The 20,271-nt window shown below is 38.6% G+C and overlaps 2 protein-coding genes and 1 pseudogene across 2 annotated transcripts; 2 read left to right on the top strand and 1 right to left on the bottom strand.

Annotated features, from left to right (window-relative positions):
- The first annotated feature begins 326 nt into the window (after window positions 1-326).
- Window positions 327-7,340, top strand: LOC121808562 (annotated as a pseudogene).
- A 6,046-nt stretch (window positions 7,341-13,386) lies between these two features.
- Window positions 13,387-14,581, top strand: LOC121806385 (sufE-like protein 1, chloroplastic/mitochondrial). The gene has a single exon (XM_042206402.1). The coding sequence runs from the start codon at window positions 13,449-13,451 to the stop codon at window positions 14,466-14,468; it is 1,020 nt and encodes a 339-aa protein (XP_042062336.1). The 5' UTR covers window positions 13,387-13,448; the 3' UTR covers window positions 14,469-14,581.
- A 4,110-nt stretch (window positions 14,582-18,691) lies between these two features.
- LOC121806688 (histone H4) lies at window positions 18,692-19,291 on the bottom strand. The gene has a single exon (XM_042206809.1). The coding sequence runs from the start codon at window positions 19,241-19,243 to the stop codon at window positions 18,932-18,934; it is 312 nt and encodes a 103-aa protein (XP_042062743.1). The 5' UTR covers window positions 19,244-19,291; the 3' UTR covers window positions 18,692-18,931.
- Window positions 19,292-20,271: the final 980 nt, after the last annotated feature.

Genomic DNA, 20,271 nt, shown 5'->3' with positions numbered 1-20,271 from the left:
GGGCGAGTTATAGGACGCCACACTGCAGATGAATGGGTATAGGATTATACTAACATGCTGACATAAAGGACTACAAATTGTTATAAGACTGGCTACGGGCGGACTGTGGTCCGCGTCATTATGGATGCTCTAATTAAGCTACTAATATTAATTTTTCCACATGCAACTTTTATTAGATTTCATAACCAAAAGGGTTCTTTCCCAATTTTGACCTTACCTTTTTCTTAATTTCCATAGTTGATTGTTGTATAATCAATTAACTTTCCCACCACGAGTGTCGTTTTGTATTAGAATAGATTTATAGATAAGAGATTAGGTAATAGAAGTATTATTTCCATATTGATGACCTACATAGATACGTTTGGTTTTTGTATATATAGATGGAACCGAAAACCACATAAATTCCGAACTTCCATGATTAACAGAGTTACGGAGCCACCCTTCTCTCTCTCTCCCGCCAATTTCGCCTTCTCAAAACCCCTAAATCTTTGCATTCATCATGACTCCGTCCTATTAACTCCTCTCCGGCTTGATTCACCGGAGAATTGTCGATTGATCGAGATACAACCTTTTTTTTTTTTGCATTGCATTCTTTATTTATTGCGATTCGGATTGCAGTATGTTGGATATGCAAGTGATTAAGCGCGCCAAGTATAAAGGCGTTCCTGGTTCCCTCAAACTGGTTGTTAATTATGCCCTACCACTTCGCTTTATTTGTGTTTAGTTGGAGCACTGATGGCATTCTATCATGGTGATTTACTTTGTAACTGTGGAATCGATTGGTGTTATTCCTGAACGTGTTGTTATGCACAAAATTATGTTGGCGTGTTCTATTTACTCGTTGTTTTGGTGGTTTTCTGTTTCCCAGACTATAGAAAGATTCATCTTCACGCCAAATGATCAAAAATTGGGCGTCAAGCTAAATGTGGAGTTTAAAGTAGTTAAAGGTGCTCCCATGTTATCCTCACTGGGAGAGGGACTGAGATATTGATTCTTTGTAGTTATACTTTCTCAAATTTCTCTCTGCAATATATACGGACTCTTGCTTGCTAATAGTCCCATGTTAATACCCCCGTGTATCCAAAAACTTTGCATTTGGGTTTGAATGATCTGAAATCCATGAATTTTGATCAATCATGGTTGTTTGGACATGGAGTTAAATCCTCAACCAAAACCAAATCTATAAGAATCCCAGTTGGTCTACTTATTAAATGTAGATTCACATCACAATCAAATACAACATATTTGTACTTAGCCTTGTTGATTTCAGGTTACAAATTCACCAATGAGGGCAGTAAACAACTGGCACTGCTTAAACTCACGCAGGATCAGGTCCGCGGTCCTAATAGTTTGAAACTCTCACAACTAAAGTGTTCCTTGAGGTGTTATCTATTGTCTTGTTCATCACTATTAGTAACTATCTTATATATTATTTGTTATTCCAGGGGGGGAATTACATTTTAGAATTTAAAAGTTTTGCTGATCGTGATGCATGCCAGGAAATTGGTGAGTCACAATTATGAGTAGTCATGCACCATGTAACAATTTACATACATCTTGAGGTTGTCTGGTAAAATGGTGATTGGCTAGATTCTCCATCTCATGCTACAGCCATGTTTTATTCTTATGTTCCCCCAAATTTAGTTCCACATCTACTGGTTGCTTAGAAAAGAGAAAATATGGTTTTCTTTTTGGCTGACAGGCCTCCACAAACCTTATAACAAATGCTTTTTGTTATGTTGGTGTATTAACATGCTGTATAAAGTTTCTATGGCTACGAGGTTCATCTTTTGGATGTAGTTGGAACCTGTAATATATATCACCATATATTTTGAAATAAAGATTTTCACATGTTTGATTAATAATAATGAGTACTTATGTAAAAACACTAGTATTTGGAAAACAGCTAATATTGTGGCATTTTAGAGTTTTTACTCTCAAAATATATAAACGTTACTATATCTTACAATTAGTATGATTTATCTACAGCTAGGGCCATTGCATTCTATGCCAATGAGCAACTTAGTAGCATAGAAGCAGAGAGCAGAATTGAGCAACTTAGTAGCATAGAAGTGGAGCGCAGAGTTGAGCTACTGCAGGAAAATAGGTAAATCGTTCGCTAATTCTAAGAAAAATCTCCTACCCGTCTATGATTTGAAAACAGAAATGAAAAGCATTTGTTTAATATTAAATGAAAAGGCATATGCTTCCTAAATTTTACTATGCATTGTATTTTCTATGTATTAACTAGTAGGTTTGTGAGATTAATGTAAAATCACGAAGGTGAATATGATGCAAAATTCGAGTAGGGATAGTTAATAAATTAATATAAACTTGAGAGTTCAATACTCTATTCCTGAATAATCTGATAAATACTTGCTTCGTGGTTTGGAAATCCATTATATTTAGGTGACTGTCATATCATATAGTTCTTATTTGTATCCCCACACGTTGCTAGATAAGATCGAATGATGGAATGTGATGTAAGATTTTAGCCCAACTCGGGATATTAAATTGTCTCCTCAGTGTTATACTGTTATTAAAATCGCGCCCGAGGCGCATGGGTCCCCACCGGAACTGCCCTGGGTGGGTGGGGCGAGGGCGGGAAACTGGGGCGAGCCGGGGAGACTTATTTTTTTATATAACTGATAGTACATTTTTCTAAATCTTGAAGCAATATTTACTCTTGAAGCAACCTATTGGCAAACTTGTGCCATTCTCTAAATCTTGAAGCAATATTTCTGTACGAAGAATCTACAAGTGGGATAGTTTAGAAAAGTGCATCTAATCGTTCTTCCTTTATTTACATAGTATCTTTATTTGCATGATCAAGCTTCAGCTTTAGCCTGAGCCTAAACCCCTCTCTTAGGGGGCTTTCAGTGTCTTATTTTTTATTTCGCTTATAGTTAATGTACTAAATAGGTGTAATTGGCAGCGAGTTACAGATACTGCACAAGCAATTTGTATCTGGAGGCATACTGACAGATGAGGAATTTTGGGCAACAAGGAAGGTTAGCTATTGGAATGTTTTGTTCCAGCCAGACTATTTTGTACTCCAAACATTCCTAATATACTCTCCCGGCCCATTACAAGTGGCATGTACTTCACTTTGGGTTGTCCCATTATTAAGTGGCCTGTTCCAAAAAGGGTAGCATTTTACACACAAAAAGTTACTCAAATTTAGTGGACCCCACCACTTTACAGCGTACACACAAAACACAATTTTATTAAGCTACAAGACAAGATCAAATAGGTCACTTATAATGGGACGGATGGAGTATGTTACAATGTAGTTTTTAAATATTAAATTTGTGAACTGTTTGTTTTTTCCACTCGATGAAAAGGTTATGTACATTATATATGTTTTCGGCAAATATGAGTTATATGTAATAGCTAGGTTTCATTAATGATGTGCAGAAATTGCTAGACCAGAATGATAGCAGAATGCCAAAGCAACAGCTAGCATTAAAAAATGAAACATGGAGTGTAAGGCAGGTAAAATAACAGGTGAGTTTGAAACTTTGGAAGAAGTATTAGAAACTAATCACCTATTTATAATTTTATACCTGGCTAGAATGTATGAAGTGAGAAATTCTCTCCATGTTTTAACTGCAATTCTTTGTTTGATGAATGCTTTTTGTATGTTTCATTCTCAAAAGTCAAACCTTGCTAAACCTAGAAACCCGAAACCATCTTACATATTGTTTAAATTTTTAACAGATATTTGCTGAAAAACCAGCAGTTTGCCAAGCATACTTGGAGTATGTCCCTCGCAAGGTACGTAGAATTCCAAAATATTCTATTTTAATTTTCAAGAATCTTATGACTGCTCAGTGTCTCCTTAACTGTAAATCTGTAATCCACCATCTCTTCTCTATTATGATCTCACATGATAATTGTGAATCTCAATATTTAATATCGAGAGTAAGATTCCGTGTGTTTCTCAAAGACCTTGCATTCATACTCAATTTTCCTTCATACCTTCATGTCTCCTAATTTGATAATAATTTTATTCTGGAGCATATGGCTTTCCTGCCAAGAATAATGAGTTCAGAAATTATATCTTCAAATGTTTAACCCTATGTCCAATAAATTATTTGTAATTGGAGGAGGCAGTTGCTGCCCTTTCAAATCCTGATTATCCAGCCACTTCAGCAATATGCTCGTACAAAATGCTGTCACAATGACATCACTGGTAAAAGGATGCATTATTGTATTCTCAGATGTCTAATAAGGAGTTCTGGAACAAATATTCAACAGCACAATATCTTCACAGTACAAGAGATATAGTAGCAGCTGCTGCAGTGGCTGCTGTAGATGAGGAACTTGATGTTTTCTTAAAACGAGATGATATACTGGAGAATGAAGCTCGGAGGAAAGTAAGTTCGTTTGAAGTCTGTATTTTCTCCGTCAGTTGGCATTTTTTTTTGTTGATACATGGAATGCATTTTGCTTCCAAGATTTTCTTTTCATCTGACTGCACTTAATTGTTTCACCAGATTAGGCGTGTTGATCCGACTGTGGACATTGAAGCTGATGAGGGTGATGATTACACACATCTCCCGGTAAATTTGATCTTTGCCCATATTTTGTAGGCAGTTTGCTGGAATCTGGTTCTAGATAGGTTTTTATCTGTCTGCTCAGACCTCTGTGTATATTTTTATTCTGACACTAAGTCCAATAACAAATGTTGGGAACTACATAAATTTGATAGAACCATTCTTTGTTTAACACAGTACTTACTGATATTTTGTGTAATTCTACTTTGCGTTTTTGTTAAATGCTAGTTTTATTGACAGTATCTTACATTAGATTATTATAAGGTCTCAACTACTTGATATGTGCTTACTTTTATCTCATTTTATATATATGCTTATTTGAAATTGTAGGATCATGGGTTAGTTCGCGATGAGACCAAGGATGTTTTGGACTCTCAATATGAGCCATACCGAAGGTCTTTCTCGCAAGATTTGATTCAGCATTCTGCAGTTGTTCTTCAAGGAAGAGTTGTGGGTAAGTTCCACTGAAAGGTTAACTCTAGCCAATTTCATTTGGCTATCACTTTTTTTTTCCTGGATGCATATAATCACATCTTACACAATGTTTTATCTTAGCCATAAGTACAGTTGAACAAATGTCTTGGTTTAGATTTTGAGATTCAAAAATATGATAGCTTTACTTTTCTTTCTGTGCCATTAGCTGAGTGATGCAAGGTCTGTTGCTCAAGCCCTTATCAGGATAAAGCAGGGTAGGTGATATTTCAACTTCATTGGCCATTCTTATGGATGCAAAACACTTCTCATTTTCCTGATCTTGTAATGAGTCGGCTTATTAACATAAGTGTATATTTTCAGATGAAATGTCTGATAAAATTAATACGAATTTAGAGAACGAGCTATCCAAGAGGATTTCTCAAAGTGCAGAAATTGAAGATCTTCTGGGGCCTTGAGATCCTGCTGCCGCACCCCTCAATATCAAGGTTTGGTTGTCATTTAATTAATAAAGTGCATTAGTCCCCAAGAGCAATAAATTTTGACTGTTTTAATTCTTTCCATAGGATCCGAGGGACTACTTTGATTCTCAGTAAGCTAATGCACTAAAGCATTGGATGGTACAGGTTCAGCTACAAAACCCTTGATACCCAGTGTGAGTGCGCGGAAAGCTTGTGACTCATTAAGGAATATCATATTTGATATTTAATTGAACCGATAATGAATCAGGAGGTCGCCCTAAAGGTATATAACCTCCATGTGTGCCTTCGCATTCTTGACTTTCTTGTAATAAGTTAAAGTATGAGAGGATTTGCATTGTCAATGACTGACACAGAAAAATTAACTAAGTTTCACTAATTACAGGTCCTCAGTGGGTTCACCCAGAGTATCTCTAGCACCAAGTTCCATCTTGGAAACAGTCCTAACGACAGTATCCTGGATATGTTGCCAAAAGTTACTAAAGAAGAACTCTTGCATGTAGGTTATGCCCAATAGTTGCCCTTTTTCTAGTCAAAACTCAGAAACATTATCTAAATTTTGATATCCATAATAGTGTCAAATAAAGTATATCCTATTTTGCAGCACTGGACTTCAGTGCAGGAACTCTTGAAACACTTCTGGTCATCATACTCTCTTACAACAAAGTACCCTAATAATAAGGTAAGATGTAGTTCATTGTCTGGGACATCAATCAAATATGTGGCAATTTATGGTTATTTGATTATTTAAAAGTATTCCTTGTTCCAATTGTTTATTAAGTTCTAAACGCTTACAATTCTCAGTAAAAAAAGAGAGATGAAGAAAAAAGAAAAGAAAATTTCATGATTAATTGTCAATCATCATTATTAGAAGTTATTATCTCTTACAATCATACTACACATTACTGCTGCACCAGTGTATCGCTCCGCCCATCCATGCGAAGTGAATTAGCATATTTACAGCATCTTATTTAAGTTTAGTTCCCAATATGAAGGTGTGGTAAAAATTCATGAATATTGTAGCTAATCCATTTTTTCCAAAGTATTTTGGGTTTACAATGTTATGTAGCACTTCTAACCCTTACTGTTTTGCTCCACGACAATTGAAATGCCATGCTAAAGTGCTGGGCATGGGGCTTGCAGTTTGTAACAATGTAAGCGATTAATGCCAGAGAACTGAAATTTCTGTTTTTAACAATTAGTCCCATTCTTCATGAAATGGAAACTGAATACAATTATGTTTGATTGGGAAGTTAGCTTAGTTGATATGGAAGGGCACAATAATACTTTGAAGTTAACTAAAACTGCATCCTAACTGGTTATCCATCATCAGGTCACCAGATTGAAAGATGCAATGTTCCAAGTATATTCCAAGTTGCAGGTAATTTACCTATTGAGGAATGTTCAGTTACGGCGTCTGTCGCCTGCCTGGATAACTCTCTTACACTGTTCCATCATGTTTTAGGAGATGAAGGAATCTGTACAGTATGATTTCAGGCATCAGGTTCCCTTCTTGTTCATCCAATGCTTCAGGTCAGCACTAGAATCATTGCATTTGAACGTTTCGAAATTTAATATCCCCTCGCTGCAAGTTAAGTAGAGAGAACCTTGTTGTAGGCTCTGGATGCGGCGTGTTCACACTACAATGCAGATGTACAAAGGAGATATGCAGAGAAGTGCAATGGGTAGTCTGAATTCAACCCCTTTTTCAGTGGCCATTGTTTGGCAATATTGTGACAGTGTTTTGTTGAAAATAATGTCAATTCTTATTTTTTCCGTATTGCTAAGGTTGCTGAATGCATCATATCTTGAAAAAACAAACACTAATACTTGATCTTTGTTTTTGAGTAAAAGTACATTTGTTCTTGAATACTACAGTACTATACGTACGTATTCACTAACATTAACCAATATGAGGAAAGATTAACGGTTCATTCATAATCCAAGTTGCAAACATAAGTTTTAATCTGTGTGTGTACATTGAGTGTGCAAGTGCAATGAGAATGATAAAAGTCTAGAGGAAGCTCAAAAAACGTGTGCAATCCAAAATATCAACATAAGAGAAAATACTCCACTAACGCATTAGTAATATTCTTGATCCAAAAACATTTTCTATAAAAAAAAAGGAAAAACCTAAAATGGGGGCGGAGCAGGAGTAAAAGCCAAGAAAGGACGGCCACAGGCGGCGGAGGGCTGGCAGACATTAATGGCGTCCTTCAATTTGTGAAATCCATGCTCGAATACTCCGAATCCGAACAGCAGACCGATGGCGATTACCACCACAACCACGCACATGCATAAACAGCAAATTCTGGACCCGCAACACATCTTTCTGATCTCGCTCGCTCGCTCTTAATTTATTATTCACTTTACGTTTGATTGATATTTGAATATCGAATTTTGCGATGAGGAGCTTATAACAACAATCTATATATATAAGTAGTGAGACGAGACATGGGATTTGAGTGATTGAGCGATGGAGAGAGGTGTATTGGGCTGGGCTTTTTGGCTCTCTGAAGGATATGTGTGTGTGTGTGTGTGTGAGACAGAGGGAATATCGCTATCACGTTGTTGAAGGCAGTTATTGTTTCTGTTATTTTAGGGGGTGGGTCCTCTGCTGTGTGGGAAAACACCGCTGAGTGTGCGGTGCACCAAACGACGTCACTTTGACTCATCTTCCATCTTTTTACTTTCTTTGGCGGAAACTGCTCGCACCAATGATAAATGTCTTTTTTTTCATTTTTTTATCCTCACTTCTGTAATATACATACTCAATCTTACTTTGTCTTTTTAATTTTATTTCCTCTTTTCCTCTAACTTTTTTTCTTCTACTCGTCGCTTATCACTTAATCAATTTGAAGAAAAAAACTAAATTTACTATCCTCTAATTTTGTCCAAACAAAATTTATCTTTACTACATTCTAATAAATCATGTTATACAATTAATTTCTCACATTGAACTATACTAAATCACAATCTAATGATCAACCCATCTTATTATCATAAATATACATAAACTATAGTACAAACTAATCTTTTTTTAATAATGAGTAAAGGCCAAAATTGGTCCTGAACATATAGCCATTTTACGATTTTGGTCCTAAACATTATCTTTTGGATTTTTTGGTCCTGCACATATGGACATTTGATCATTTTGGTCCTGCACATATGGAAATTTGATCATTTTGGTCCCCCGTCAACATTTTCGTTAAAAACTAACGGTCAACATTATCTTTTGGATTTTTTGGTCCTGCACATATGGACATTTGATCATTTTGGTCCTGCACATATGGAAATTTGATCATTTTGGTCCCCCGTCAACATTTTCGTTAAAAACTAACGGTCAACATTATCTTTTGGATTTTTTGGTCCTGCACATATGGATATTTGATCATTTTGGTCCTGCACATATGGAATTTTGATCATTTTGGTCCTCCGTCAACATTTTCGTTAAAAACTAACGGTCAACGGCCGATTTTTGACTAAAACAATGGGTTGGGTCGGGTCGTGTTTGGGTCGGGTTTGGGTTACACGTTAAGAAAAAAAATAATTATTTTTTATTAATTAAAAAATTATAAAACTTTAATTTTTAGTTATTTTTGTTGATTAAAAATATTATAACGACTAAAACATGATGTTATTATACGATTTAAACATGATATTACACAATAAAATAAAAAATTACCAAATTAAAATAATCATTTTTTAATCAAAATAATAAAATTAAAGTATATTAATATTAAATCTATATAATAAAATTAAATAATTAAAAATTTATTTTTAATAAAATCTAAGCATAATATTTTCTTCAAATTCATGAAAAAATTAATTAAAAAATACTATACTTTAATTTTATTAATTAAAAAATATTAATTAATTTTTTAAGAATATTATGCTTAGATTTTAACGAAAATATTATGCTTAGATTTTAAGAAAATATTATTTTTTTCTTAACGTATAACCCAAACACGACCCAAACACGACCCGGCCCAACCCATTGTTTTAGTCAAAAATCGGCCGTTGACCGTTAGTTTTTAACAAAAATGTTGACGGAGGACCAAAATGATCAAAATTCCATATGTGCAGGACCAAAATGATCAAATGTCCATATGTGCAGGACCAAAAAATCCAAAAGATAATGTTGACCGTTAGTTTTTAACGGAAATATTGACGGAGGACCAAAATGATCAAATGTCCATATGTGCAGGACCAAAAAATCCAAAAGATAATGTTTAGGACCAAAATCGTAAAATGACTATATGTTCAGGACCAATTTTGACCTTTACTCTTTAATAATTTAGAAAAAATATTAACTTTTCAAATTAAATATCTACTACAAATTTAAGGAAAATTAATTTTTTAGATATAATATAAATATTTGTAATCAAACTCAAAATCATGTGTGAATCTTTTATAAAATTTTCATATCATTTCGCGCATTCTTATTTTTATAAAATAATATAGCTAAAAATAAAACTAATTATTGTTAATTAAATCTAATTCAATTTAGAGTTTAAAGACATTATAAACATATGGGATGTAATCAAATGCAAACTCTAAATATTGTACAAACTTCAAACTATGATCTATATCATTCAACATATTACAAAATAACAGCAACAGAAAATATCAACACAGTGTCAACGGTTGATACGTGTTGGCATTGTGTTGATATTTTGTTGATATTATATTGACATTGTGTTGACATCAAAATCTTGAAATTTTACATCGTGTTGACATTGTGTTAACACTATATTGAAAAGTTTGGAATTTGTACAATATATGATTTTGCATTTTATCACTACCTATAAACATATATGTTTATCTTCTTTTTTTTTTAATAATTTACTGTGTAACTCGTTGTAAGATGCATAATACTTTATCATTTAAAAATTGTTTAGTGTGTGTTGCATTTTTATAAAGAAAGGAGAGTAATAATTTTGGTTTATTGCATTAAATGATTTGCGACGAAAATAAGAAATAAAGTTGATGAGGAAAGGAAAAAAATGAGGGATAAACTCAAAAAATTGTGTATTTTAAATTAAATAAATGAAAGGAAAGGCACTATTATTTGCCTTAGAAGTTTCCGCCAAAGAAAAGTAAAAAGGATGGGATATGAGCCAAAGTGACGTCGTTTGGTGCACTGCACACTGCTGTTTTCCCATACAGTAGAAGATTCAACCCCTTATTTTAGTGACGTTTCATTTCACTGTGTACAATTTATTTTCATTTATCAATTTTACTACTCGAAAGTTTTAACCCTAGTTAACTACTTATGCTATATCTAATCTAAAGTCACAACATCCTTCCAGCCATAATATGCTGCCACATGGTAGTTATAAACAACGTGTGGCAGTTATAAACAACATAATAACGATATTAAGCAACAAAGGATGACACATAAGAATTATCTAGAATTGATAAAAGATAGTTAATGTTGCATTAATTGCAATTTATTTTACATTTTTGTCTATAATATAAAATAAATTGCATTTAATGCAACATAAATAATATTTTAAGCAATCCTCTCATCCATTAAGTTTGTTGATTAATAACGTTGTTTTGTTGCTTATATATGTCACGTGTCAGCATATGTTATGATTCTAATTTAAGTTATTTTTGAAGTACACCCTCCAATTCTATATTATGAAAAGGTTTTTACATTTCTTAAATCGTGATCTGAATCAAATTTAGACAATTAGTTATAGGGTCAATTCGAGATTGTTATGGTTATTTGTGATTAGAGTAAATATTACTAATCCGTATTAATTTTTGGCAAGTAAAATGAAGGTTATTTTTGAAAAGACAATAATGTATCCCTCATTTTAAAAGTTTCGAATGTTATATCTTATATTCCTAAAATTCAACGAATTTAATCCAAAATTTTTGAAAGTTTGGCGAATTTAATCCATGATATCTCTCGGCCGAGTAAAATTTGTTCATTTTACAATTTGTGAGGACTTGTTGCATAACGAAAACGATTTCATCAGAGCATCTCCAGTAACGGCGTCAAAATCGCGACGCCGATTTTTCGCCGACGCCGGTTCTGACGCCGAACCATTGGAACCGGCGTCGGCGAAATCGGCGTCAAAATCGGCGTGGCCATGCCGATTCGCGCGATGACGCCGGTTTCGACGCCGATCCTCACGGCGCCATTGTGGGTCCCGGATCGGCGTCAAACCGGCGTCAGATTTTATTTTTTATTTTTTTTTCTTTTGAAAACACTATATATACGCGCTTTGAACGTCATTTTCATTCGCACCACTTGTTTTAACGAGTACTCTCTCTCTACCTTACTTTCTGTTCAAGATCAATTTAAGAAATGAGTAATGCCGGTGGTAGTGGTGGGGATGCGGATGAGTACGAGCGTATGATGAACGAAGAGCTAGATGCCTATACGAGCCGTGAGGTTGATCGATTGATGCAGAGTTATATGCAGCCGGCGGCACCTCGCCCACGACCAGTTGTCCACCGTCGACAAGTGGTTGATCGTGATCATGAAGCTGCACATCAGCGCCTGTTCACAGATTACTTCGCAGAGGAGCCGCGTTTTAACGCCAACCATTTCAGGCGTCGTTTTAGGATGAGGCGTGACTTGTTTATGCGTATTGTTAACGCTTTGGAGCAGCGATATCTGTATTTCCGCTTCAGGCACGATGCGGCTGGCAGACCGGGCCACACCCCTATTCAAAAGTGCACTGCGGCAATCAGGCAGTTGGCCTACGGCACCGCGGCAGACATGTGGGACGAATACCTCCACATCGGTGAGACGACTGCCATCAAATGTATGAAGTATTTCTGTCAGGGCGTGATCGAAGTATTCGGTGATCAGTATCTCCGAAAGCCTACCCCCGAAGATTGCCGGAATCTGCTGCGGATGCACGGGGATCAGCATGGGTTCCCGGGAATGTTAGGCAGCATAGATTGTATGCATTGGGAGTGGAAGAACTGTCCCGCTGCCTGGAAGGGGTTTTACACGACCGGCTACAAGGGAAAAAATCCCACGATGATCCTCGAGGCCGTAGCTGATTACCGGTTGTGGATTTGGCATGCATATTTTGGGATAGCCGGTTCGAACAACGACCTAAACGTCCTCAACTCGTCGCCCCTTTTCAACGAGCAGTGCCAGGGCGTCGGTCCGGCCATCAGTTTTGTCGCCAACGGCAACCAGCATGATATGGGCTACTACTTGGCGGATGTGATATACCCTAGGTGGCCCGTCTTTGTGAAGACGATCCGGTGCGCATCAGATGCGAAGAAGGCCTACTTTGCGACGCGGCAGGAGTCGGCGCGAAAGGACGTGGAGCGCGCATTTGGTGTGCTTCAGGCTCGATGGGCTGCAGTTAAGGGACCAACGCGTTTGTGGAATGTCGACTGCATTGCTGATATAATGTACGCCTGTATTATTATGCACAACATGATTGTCGAAGATGAAGGTGTACAACTGACTGATTGGGCCAACGACGATAATGAGGCCGGCCCAAGCCACGGCGTCGCCCTCCTCCAAGCACATGCCGACATGCGTCAGACGGAGGCTCATATTCGACTCCAAAAGGATTTAGTTGAAGAGTTGTGGGCGCGGAGGATTGCAAGGCGTTAGTTTTTATGTAAATTTATGTAATTTTTTTAAATGTAATTTTTTTAAATGTATTTTTTTAAAATTATTGTACTTTTTGAAATTTTAATATTATTATTCGAATTTTCCGTATTTGTCTTGTAAATTAAATTCCGTATGTTGATACGAGTGTAAATTAAATTATATAATTGTTATTAGTGATGTGGATAGGTAGTGTGAAGGCTATGTGAAGGCTATTTGATGTCCAGTTGATATGACAAGCTGATGTGGCAGTGTGAAGACTATGCGAGGGCTATTTGACGTCCAGTTTTACTGGAGATGCTCTCATTCCTAACGAAAACTCACCTCGCTCTCTTCTCTACAAAACGACTATCGCAAATTCCTGTACTCGGTCGGAAAATCATGTCGATTCCCATTAAAATTCCCATTTCTTCCCTCTTTCACCGCTCCGCCTCTCCATTCTTCAACCTCTCAAAAACCCCTACACCTCCTTACAGATTCTTCTTCTCCAACAACATCACGTTCCAAAGAATTTCCGCAAAGCAACCCGCTCTCCGTTCCCCTCCTTCTGCTTCCTCCTCCGTTGAGGAGCTGCCGCCGAAGCTTCAAGAAATCGTTAAACTATTTCAGGCAGTTCAAGAACCCAAAGCCAAATACGAACAGCTGCTGTTCTATGGTAGAATTCTGAATCCTCTCAATTCCAATTACAAAACGAGCGACAACAAGGTCCAAGGTTGCGTGTCGCAGGTCTGGGTCAGAGCGTATATGGACGAGGATAAAAATGTGATCTTTGAAGCGGATTCAGATTCAATGCTGACGAAAGGGCTGGCCGCTTTGCTCGTTCAAGGCCTTTCGGGTCGGCCCGTGGAGGAGATTGTTAGGGTTCCGCCCGATTTCGCGATGCTTCTTGGGTTGCAGCAGAGTTTAACTCCTTCGCGGAATAATGGCTTCTTGAATATGCTGAAATTGATGCAGAAGAAGGCCTTGCATTTGTATGTTGAAGCCGAGAGAGGTGCAAGCCCTAGCTCTGATATCTCTGGAATTGGGGATTCCGCAAATGCTGGTAGTGGAGATGGTGGTAGTGATTTGAATGAGGATTTGAAGGAGGAATTGGGGCGTAAAAGTGTATTAATGGGCAGTAGGGGTAGGAGGATTGAGGGGATTTTGCAGAAAGAATTGCTGCCAACTGCATTGAATGTTGAGGATATATCTTATCAGCACGCGGGCCATTCGGGGGTGGCCGGTAGTGATGGAGAGACGCATTTCAACGTGGAGGTGATTTCTGAGGGATTTGAAGGGAAGAGTTTGGTTAAAAGGCATAGAATGATTTACAGCATGCTGCAAGATGAGTTGCAGAGTGGACTACATGCCTTGTCTATTGTCGCCAAGACTCCATCCGAAGCTGAGTCTCAGGCTCAGTAATGATGATAAGGCCTACATTTTGACATACATTTCTACTTATAGTTATGCACTAATTAATCGAACACTCATATTGTCTATCCCTTTTCACATATCTATCATAAATAGTTTTCTCATTTGTCTCTATTGATTGATACTAGTATTTATGTTAGCTTCATGATATTCGAGTTATGCATCTGTTTATTAAGGACACGAGATAAGGCACTGAGTGAATAAGCATGATAGATGTGCTCCAAAATCACAACGGTCCTCATTCATGCCTTGGCGTGGAACATAATTTCATGAGCAAAGTGTCTTTTTTGTATATATGTGAGCAAAGTTTCTTTTTTGTATGTAAACACAAAATGTCATTGCTTTCATGTTGCTCTACATGTGATGGTGAAGTTGGAAATGTGAAGATGTTCCCAAAGGTAGTATATAGTCTATCCCTTGCTATCAAATTAAAGGACAAAGGGTTCCTTGTAGTCATATCAAGATATTGTAAATTCCTGCTATGGGGATTAGAAAAATTGCATTTGGTGTTTGTTTGCACGGGTTAAAATGTTATATGGCAGCCCCTTAATCAAGAGCATTACTTCTGGCCGGAACACCAGCACCTTAATCGAATGATCATTGTCTACTTCTGGCCAGAAAACCAGCTCCTAAATCGAATACTCATTGTCTATCCCTTTTCGGTCAGTCAGACTCACTCACTAACTCAAAGTGGGAAATGGCAATGAACCTCATGATGCTACCATGTTTACAGCCTTCATCTGTATTGGATGTGTTATTATTGGCAATCTAGACCTTATGACCCCAACTATCACTATGTTTTACCTCCCGTGTTATGGGGGCGTGAATTTGTCCTGCTTTCTTTTGGATCTTTTAGATGCTCCCAGCTAGCGTCCCCAAAGGAAGTTTCACCATTGGAGGCTCTCCCTTTTTGGGGCTGTAATTTGTGTAGGTTAGTTCCATGCCATACTACATAATTTTGTCCAATTATACTTTGATAGGTTATGTTTCAGCTCTTTGCACATCATAGGCATTTATATGTTCGAGGTTAAAAATTTTCCATTGCAGTTATCATGTTTTTTATTTGTTGGGCTCTTGGCCATTCACACTGATCTGTTTAGCCTTAGTTAGCAACACTTATTTATTACTATGTGAGCATCAAAGGAAAAGCAGGTGACTGTGGCGATGGTTTTAAGAGTGCATACTTTCAACTCACTCTTCATAGTCTGTATCCCAAGAACTTGTACCCTATCCCCCTCATATTCTGCCGGCCATGGGGGAAATTGCTGGAGAATTAGCCGTGCCGTCCGAAACATGCAGATTTTGCCAATTGTGTGAAAAAGAAAGGAAGGGGAATGTCCATGCTTGTCTCTGTCCTCGACAGCGACTAAGAAGAATGCGCCAAAGGAAAGCTTCTCTCCCAGCTCCTCCTCACCGAGGAAAGCTTCAACTTTGAGAGCTGCAAGATTCAGGTCTTCTGCATCACGTTGGAGGATTCAGACACAGAGGAACCCAAGGCCGAGGTGATTGTCGTATCAATGAAGTAATGGGATCCCCAACCAGAGCAGCAGCAGGATGAATTTGTCAAGGAGAGAATTGGTGCTTATCTTGGCGAAATGAAGGAGAAGGCTCGGAAAGAAGGTGCTCCGTTGATGGCAGATGGGAAGCAAGTTGTCATCAACGAGCAACAAGTCGAGAAGTTCCTCCATACCACTCTGAAGCTGAACTCAACAATACTCCGGTACTATAGGATGGCAGCGGTCGTGTGAGTCTCCCTCCGCCGCCGCTGAACCCCCCCTACATATTTTTACATGGAGTATGTATCTCTTGGTTGAGAATGTGCCTAGGCTTTTGATAGAGCGAGGATTTCTTGGTTGAGGATGTCCCTGTGACTTTGTTTACATAAGAGCATCTCCAGTGGGCGGACATCCCACTAGGACATCCACTAGGACATCCCAAAAACACCTCCTGCCACGTCACTTGGACTTCCCATCCCACTGCCACGTCACTAGGATATCCCCTCCTATGTCCGCCCTTCCCACTAGGACATCCCGCAATTAAAAAAAATCATACATTTACAAATAAAACAATTTACATTTACGGAAATAAAATTTGACGTCAACCCCTCCGAGTCCAAACCTCATACATTATTCGAAAAAATTACGGGAAAAATTAACAACTTTATCGGAAAAATTAACAACTTCATCGGAAAAAACATACATGATTCGAAAAAAAAAATTGCATACTAATAAAAAAAAACTTCATACATTATCACGTCAACCCCTCCGAGTCCAAACCTCTTCGATGATATCCTGCTGAAGTCGAACATGGGCATCTGTTTGCCGCATGTCGGCAAATGCACGCAGCCGCGCGACCTCTCCATGAGGTACCCCCATATTCACATTCGCGGTGGCCACGCCGTGACTTGGACCTGCACCGGTATCATCTTCGTTTGTCCACTGAGTCAGTTCCGCAGCTTCATTTTCGACAATCATGTTGTGCATTATGATACATGCGTACATGATATCGCCGATGTTGGGAATATACCACTGCCGTGCAGGACCCTTCACAACCGCCCACCGACTCTGGAGCACACCAAATGCCCGCTCCACATCCTTGCGCGCTGCTTCCTGACGGCTCGCAAAGTATGTCTTCTTTTGTCCGAGCGGATGCTTGATTGACTTCACAAAGACGGGCCAGTTTGGGTATATCCCATCCGCCAAATAGTACCCCATATTATGCTGGTTGCCGTTGGCGACGAAACTGATGGCGGGACCAACGCCATTGCACTGAGCGTTGAACAGGGGCGACGACTGGAGAACGTTGATGTCGTTGTTGGACCCGGCGACTCCAAAATAAGCATGCCATATCCACAACCGGTAGTCAGCTACAGCTTCAAGGATCATCGTGGGATGCTTGGCTTTGAAGCCGGTAGTGTACATCCCCTTCTAGGCGGCGGGGCAGTTCTTCCACTCCCAATGCATACAATCTATGCTGCCCAACATCCCAGGGAACCCGTGCACCGACCCATGCATATCTATCAGCATCTGGCAGTCTTCGGGGCTCGGACTCCGAAGATACCGCTCCCCGAATATCGCTCTCACGCCCGCGCAAAAATTCTGCAGACACTCGACGGCTGTCGACTCGCCAATGTGGAGGTACTCGTCAAACATGTCAGTCGCGCCTCCATACGCCAGTTGTCTGATTGCGACAGTGCACTTCTGCAAGGGCGTGAGTCCGGGTTTGCCAGCTGCATCCTCTCTGATCCTAAAATACAGGTATCTTCTCTCTAAAGCACCCACGATGTGCAGAAACAGCGGACGATGCATCCTAAAGCGTCGCCGGAATAAGGCTTCCCCAAAACGCGGTTGCGGAGCGAAGTAGTCCGCATACAACCGAATATGTGCAGCAATGTGGTCACGGGGTACTTGAGTTCGACGATGGATCGGCCGAGGTACCGCCGCCTGCTGCCGCCGCTGCAACCTCTGTTGTAGCAGCCTCTCTATCGCACCTTCAACAGCGACCTCCAACTCATTCTCGCTATCACTTTCACTAGACATTCTAGATATACTTGAAATTAGAGATGTAGAGAGAGTAACTTGTTAACACAAGTGGTGCGAATGAAATAAAATTCAACGAGCCGTATATATAGAGTTTAAAAAAAAATTTAAAAAACGGGACGTCCGACTGGACGCCACAATGGCGAACGTCCGCCCGCCCGTCGCGCCGACGTCCGAGGACACCCGACGTCCTCACGGGACGTCCGTATCCGACCCTAAACGCCACAATGGCGGACGTCCCGGTCGCCCGTCACGACGTCCGACCGGACTTCCGCCATTGGAGATGCTCTAAACTCATTTTTCTTTCTTGATAAAAAGGGGAAAAAGTTTATTTTTTTTTATTCACTTTCCTATTTCTTTGTACCTGAAACTAAAGCTTATGTTAATGATGAACCAACAGCAGCAGGTGATGATTGATGAACATGAATTAAAATTCACAATGAGTCGAATGCATCCGCGTGTAACGAAATTCAACCATTGCATTTTTCTAGAAATTTATAAACAATTCGATTCAATTAATTTTCAATCTCAACGTGTAAAGATGAATTTCAGTTTTATTCAATCTGAGATGCGAGTAAATATGTATACGAATATCTTCCAAAAATCAAGATTTATATGAGAAATACCAGAATAGCCATAAGAAAATTATCAGAATGTTTGCACTCAATTCTCCTCTTCCATCGAAAAACTTAAATTTCAAGTTCAATTTAGAAGAAATCGAATCGACAAAAGCATATAGAACTAGATAAAGCTGTTGCTACAACGCGAATAGCCCAAAAGCTTCTAGATTGAATTGAAAACCATAATCCTTCAAAAGCTTAGCAATTCTATAATCCAATTCAGAATTAGATCTGAAATAACAAAAGATGCTTAAGATTCGACGCATATACAAGGCCGCATGGAGAAACGACACAGTTAGCCTCCGAAACCGTAGAGCGTGCGGCCCTGCCTCTTGAGCGCATAGACGACGTCCATCGCCGTGACGGTCTTGCGGCGGGCGTGCTCGGTGTAGGTGACGGCGTCACGGATGACGTTTTCCAAAAATATCTTAAGCACGCCGCGGGTCTCCTCGTAGATGAGACCGCTAATGCGCTTCACGCCGCCACGCCGGGCCAGGCGCCGGATTGCCGGCTTCGTGATGCCCTGGATGTTATCGCGCAACACCTTCCTGTGCCGCTTCGCTCCGCCTTTCCCCAACCCTTTGCCGCCCTTTCCTCTTCCCGACATTTTCTCTGCGATGCAATTTATTGGAGTTTTTTTAGAGTGTTTGAATGCAGCCGGTGATGGAGTATTTATGCGTTTGGGATTTTGCTGCCGATCCGGGTCTTTTTTTTAGTGTTGTTATGTCCGTTGATTGATAGATCATCGACGCTAGCAGCCGCTTCATTTTAAATGCGCGGTTGTCTATGGCGCTATTACTACGCGCTGGATTTGAGTTTCATTTCGAAATTCAAATTTCCCAAAAATTGACTACTCCTAAAAATGAAATGTAGTAGTAGTACTAGTAACACGTTAAAATGTCTACATTAAATCAAAGTTTCTAATTTAGAATTTCGTTGCATTGCTCGATTTGTATCATAATTGCATCCGATATTTGTATTAAAAATTCTTTCCAATAACTCTCCCCTCTGAGTATCAATATTTTTTATATTCAACTTGCATTGATTGATCTCCAATTTGAATTTGAAATATTCTATATTCATGTCAATTGAGTTTTTCAATTTTATAGACAGTTTATAATCGTGCCACTTGGATTCTTCATTTTGTAGATAGTTGTTTTACTATAGAAATTAATACTCGTGTCCATAGCTAATTTATGGAGAATTTGGGGCCTGATATTATTGGTAGTAGTATTTTGGATTAAGACTAGTCAGTATTAATAAAGATCGTAACACTAGTGAATATCCCAATGGATTTTAATTTAATCTTAGATCAATTTAATTAGTACTCCTCAAATCCTAAAATAAGAGTCACATTTTACCATTTCGGCCCGTCCCACAATAAGTCACATTTCACTTTTAGCAGTTCACTCACATTTTATTATAAAATTAATATTTAAAAAAGTGGGTTTTATATTCCACTAATTTTTCCTACCCACTATTCTTTACACATTTCTTTAAACTCGTGCTCACACCAAGGCCATGTTTGGTTGGCGGGAAAGTAAAGTTGGCAAGAAAAATGATTTATGGGAAAATGAATCCCGGGAATATGATTTCTAATAACTTTACTTTCTCGTGTTTGGAAAATATCAAGAT

Source organism: Salvia splendens, chromosome 6, assembly GCF_004379255.2.
Source record: "Salvia splendens isolate huo1 chromosome 6, SspV2, whole genome shotgun sequence".
Lineage (NCBI taxonomy): Eukaryota > Viridiplantae > Streptophyta > Magnoliopsida > Lamiales > Lamiaceae > Salvia > Salvia splendens.
The sequence above is the reverse complement of the archived record's forward strand: the minus strand, read 5'-3'. Positions and strand labels throughout refer to the sequence as shown.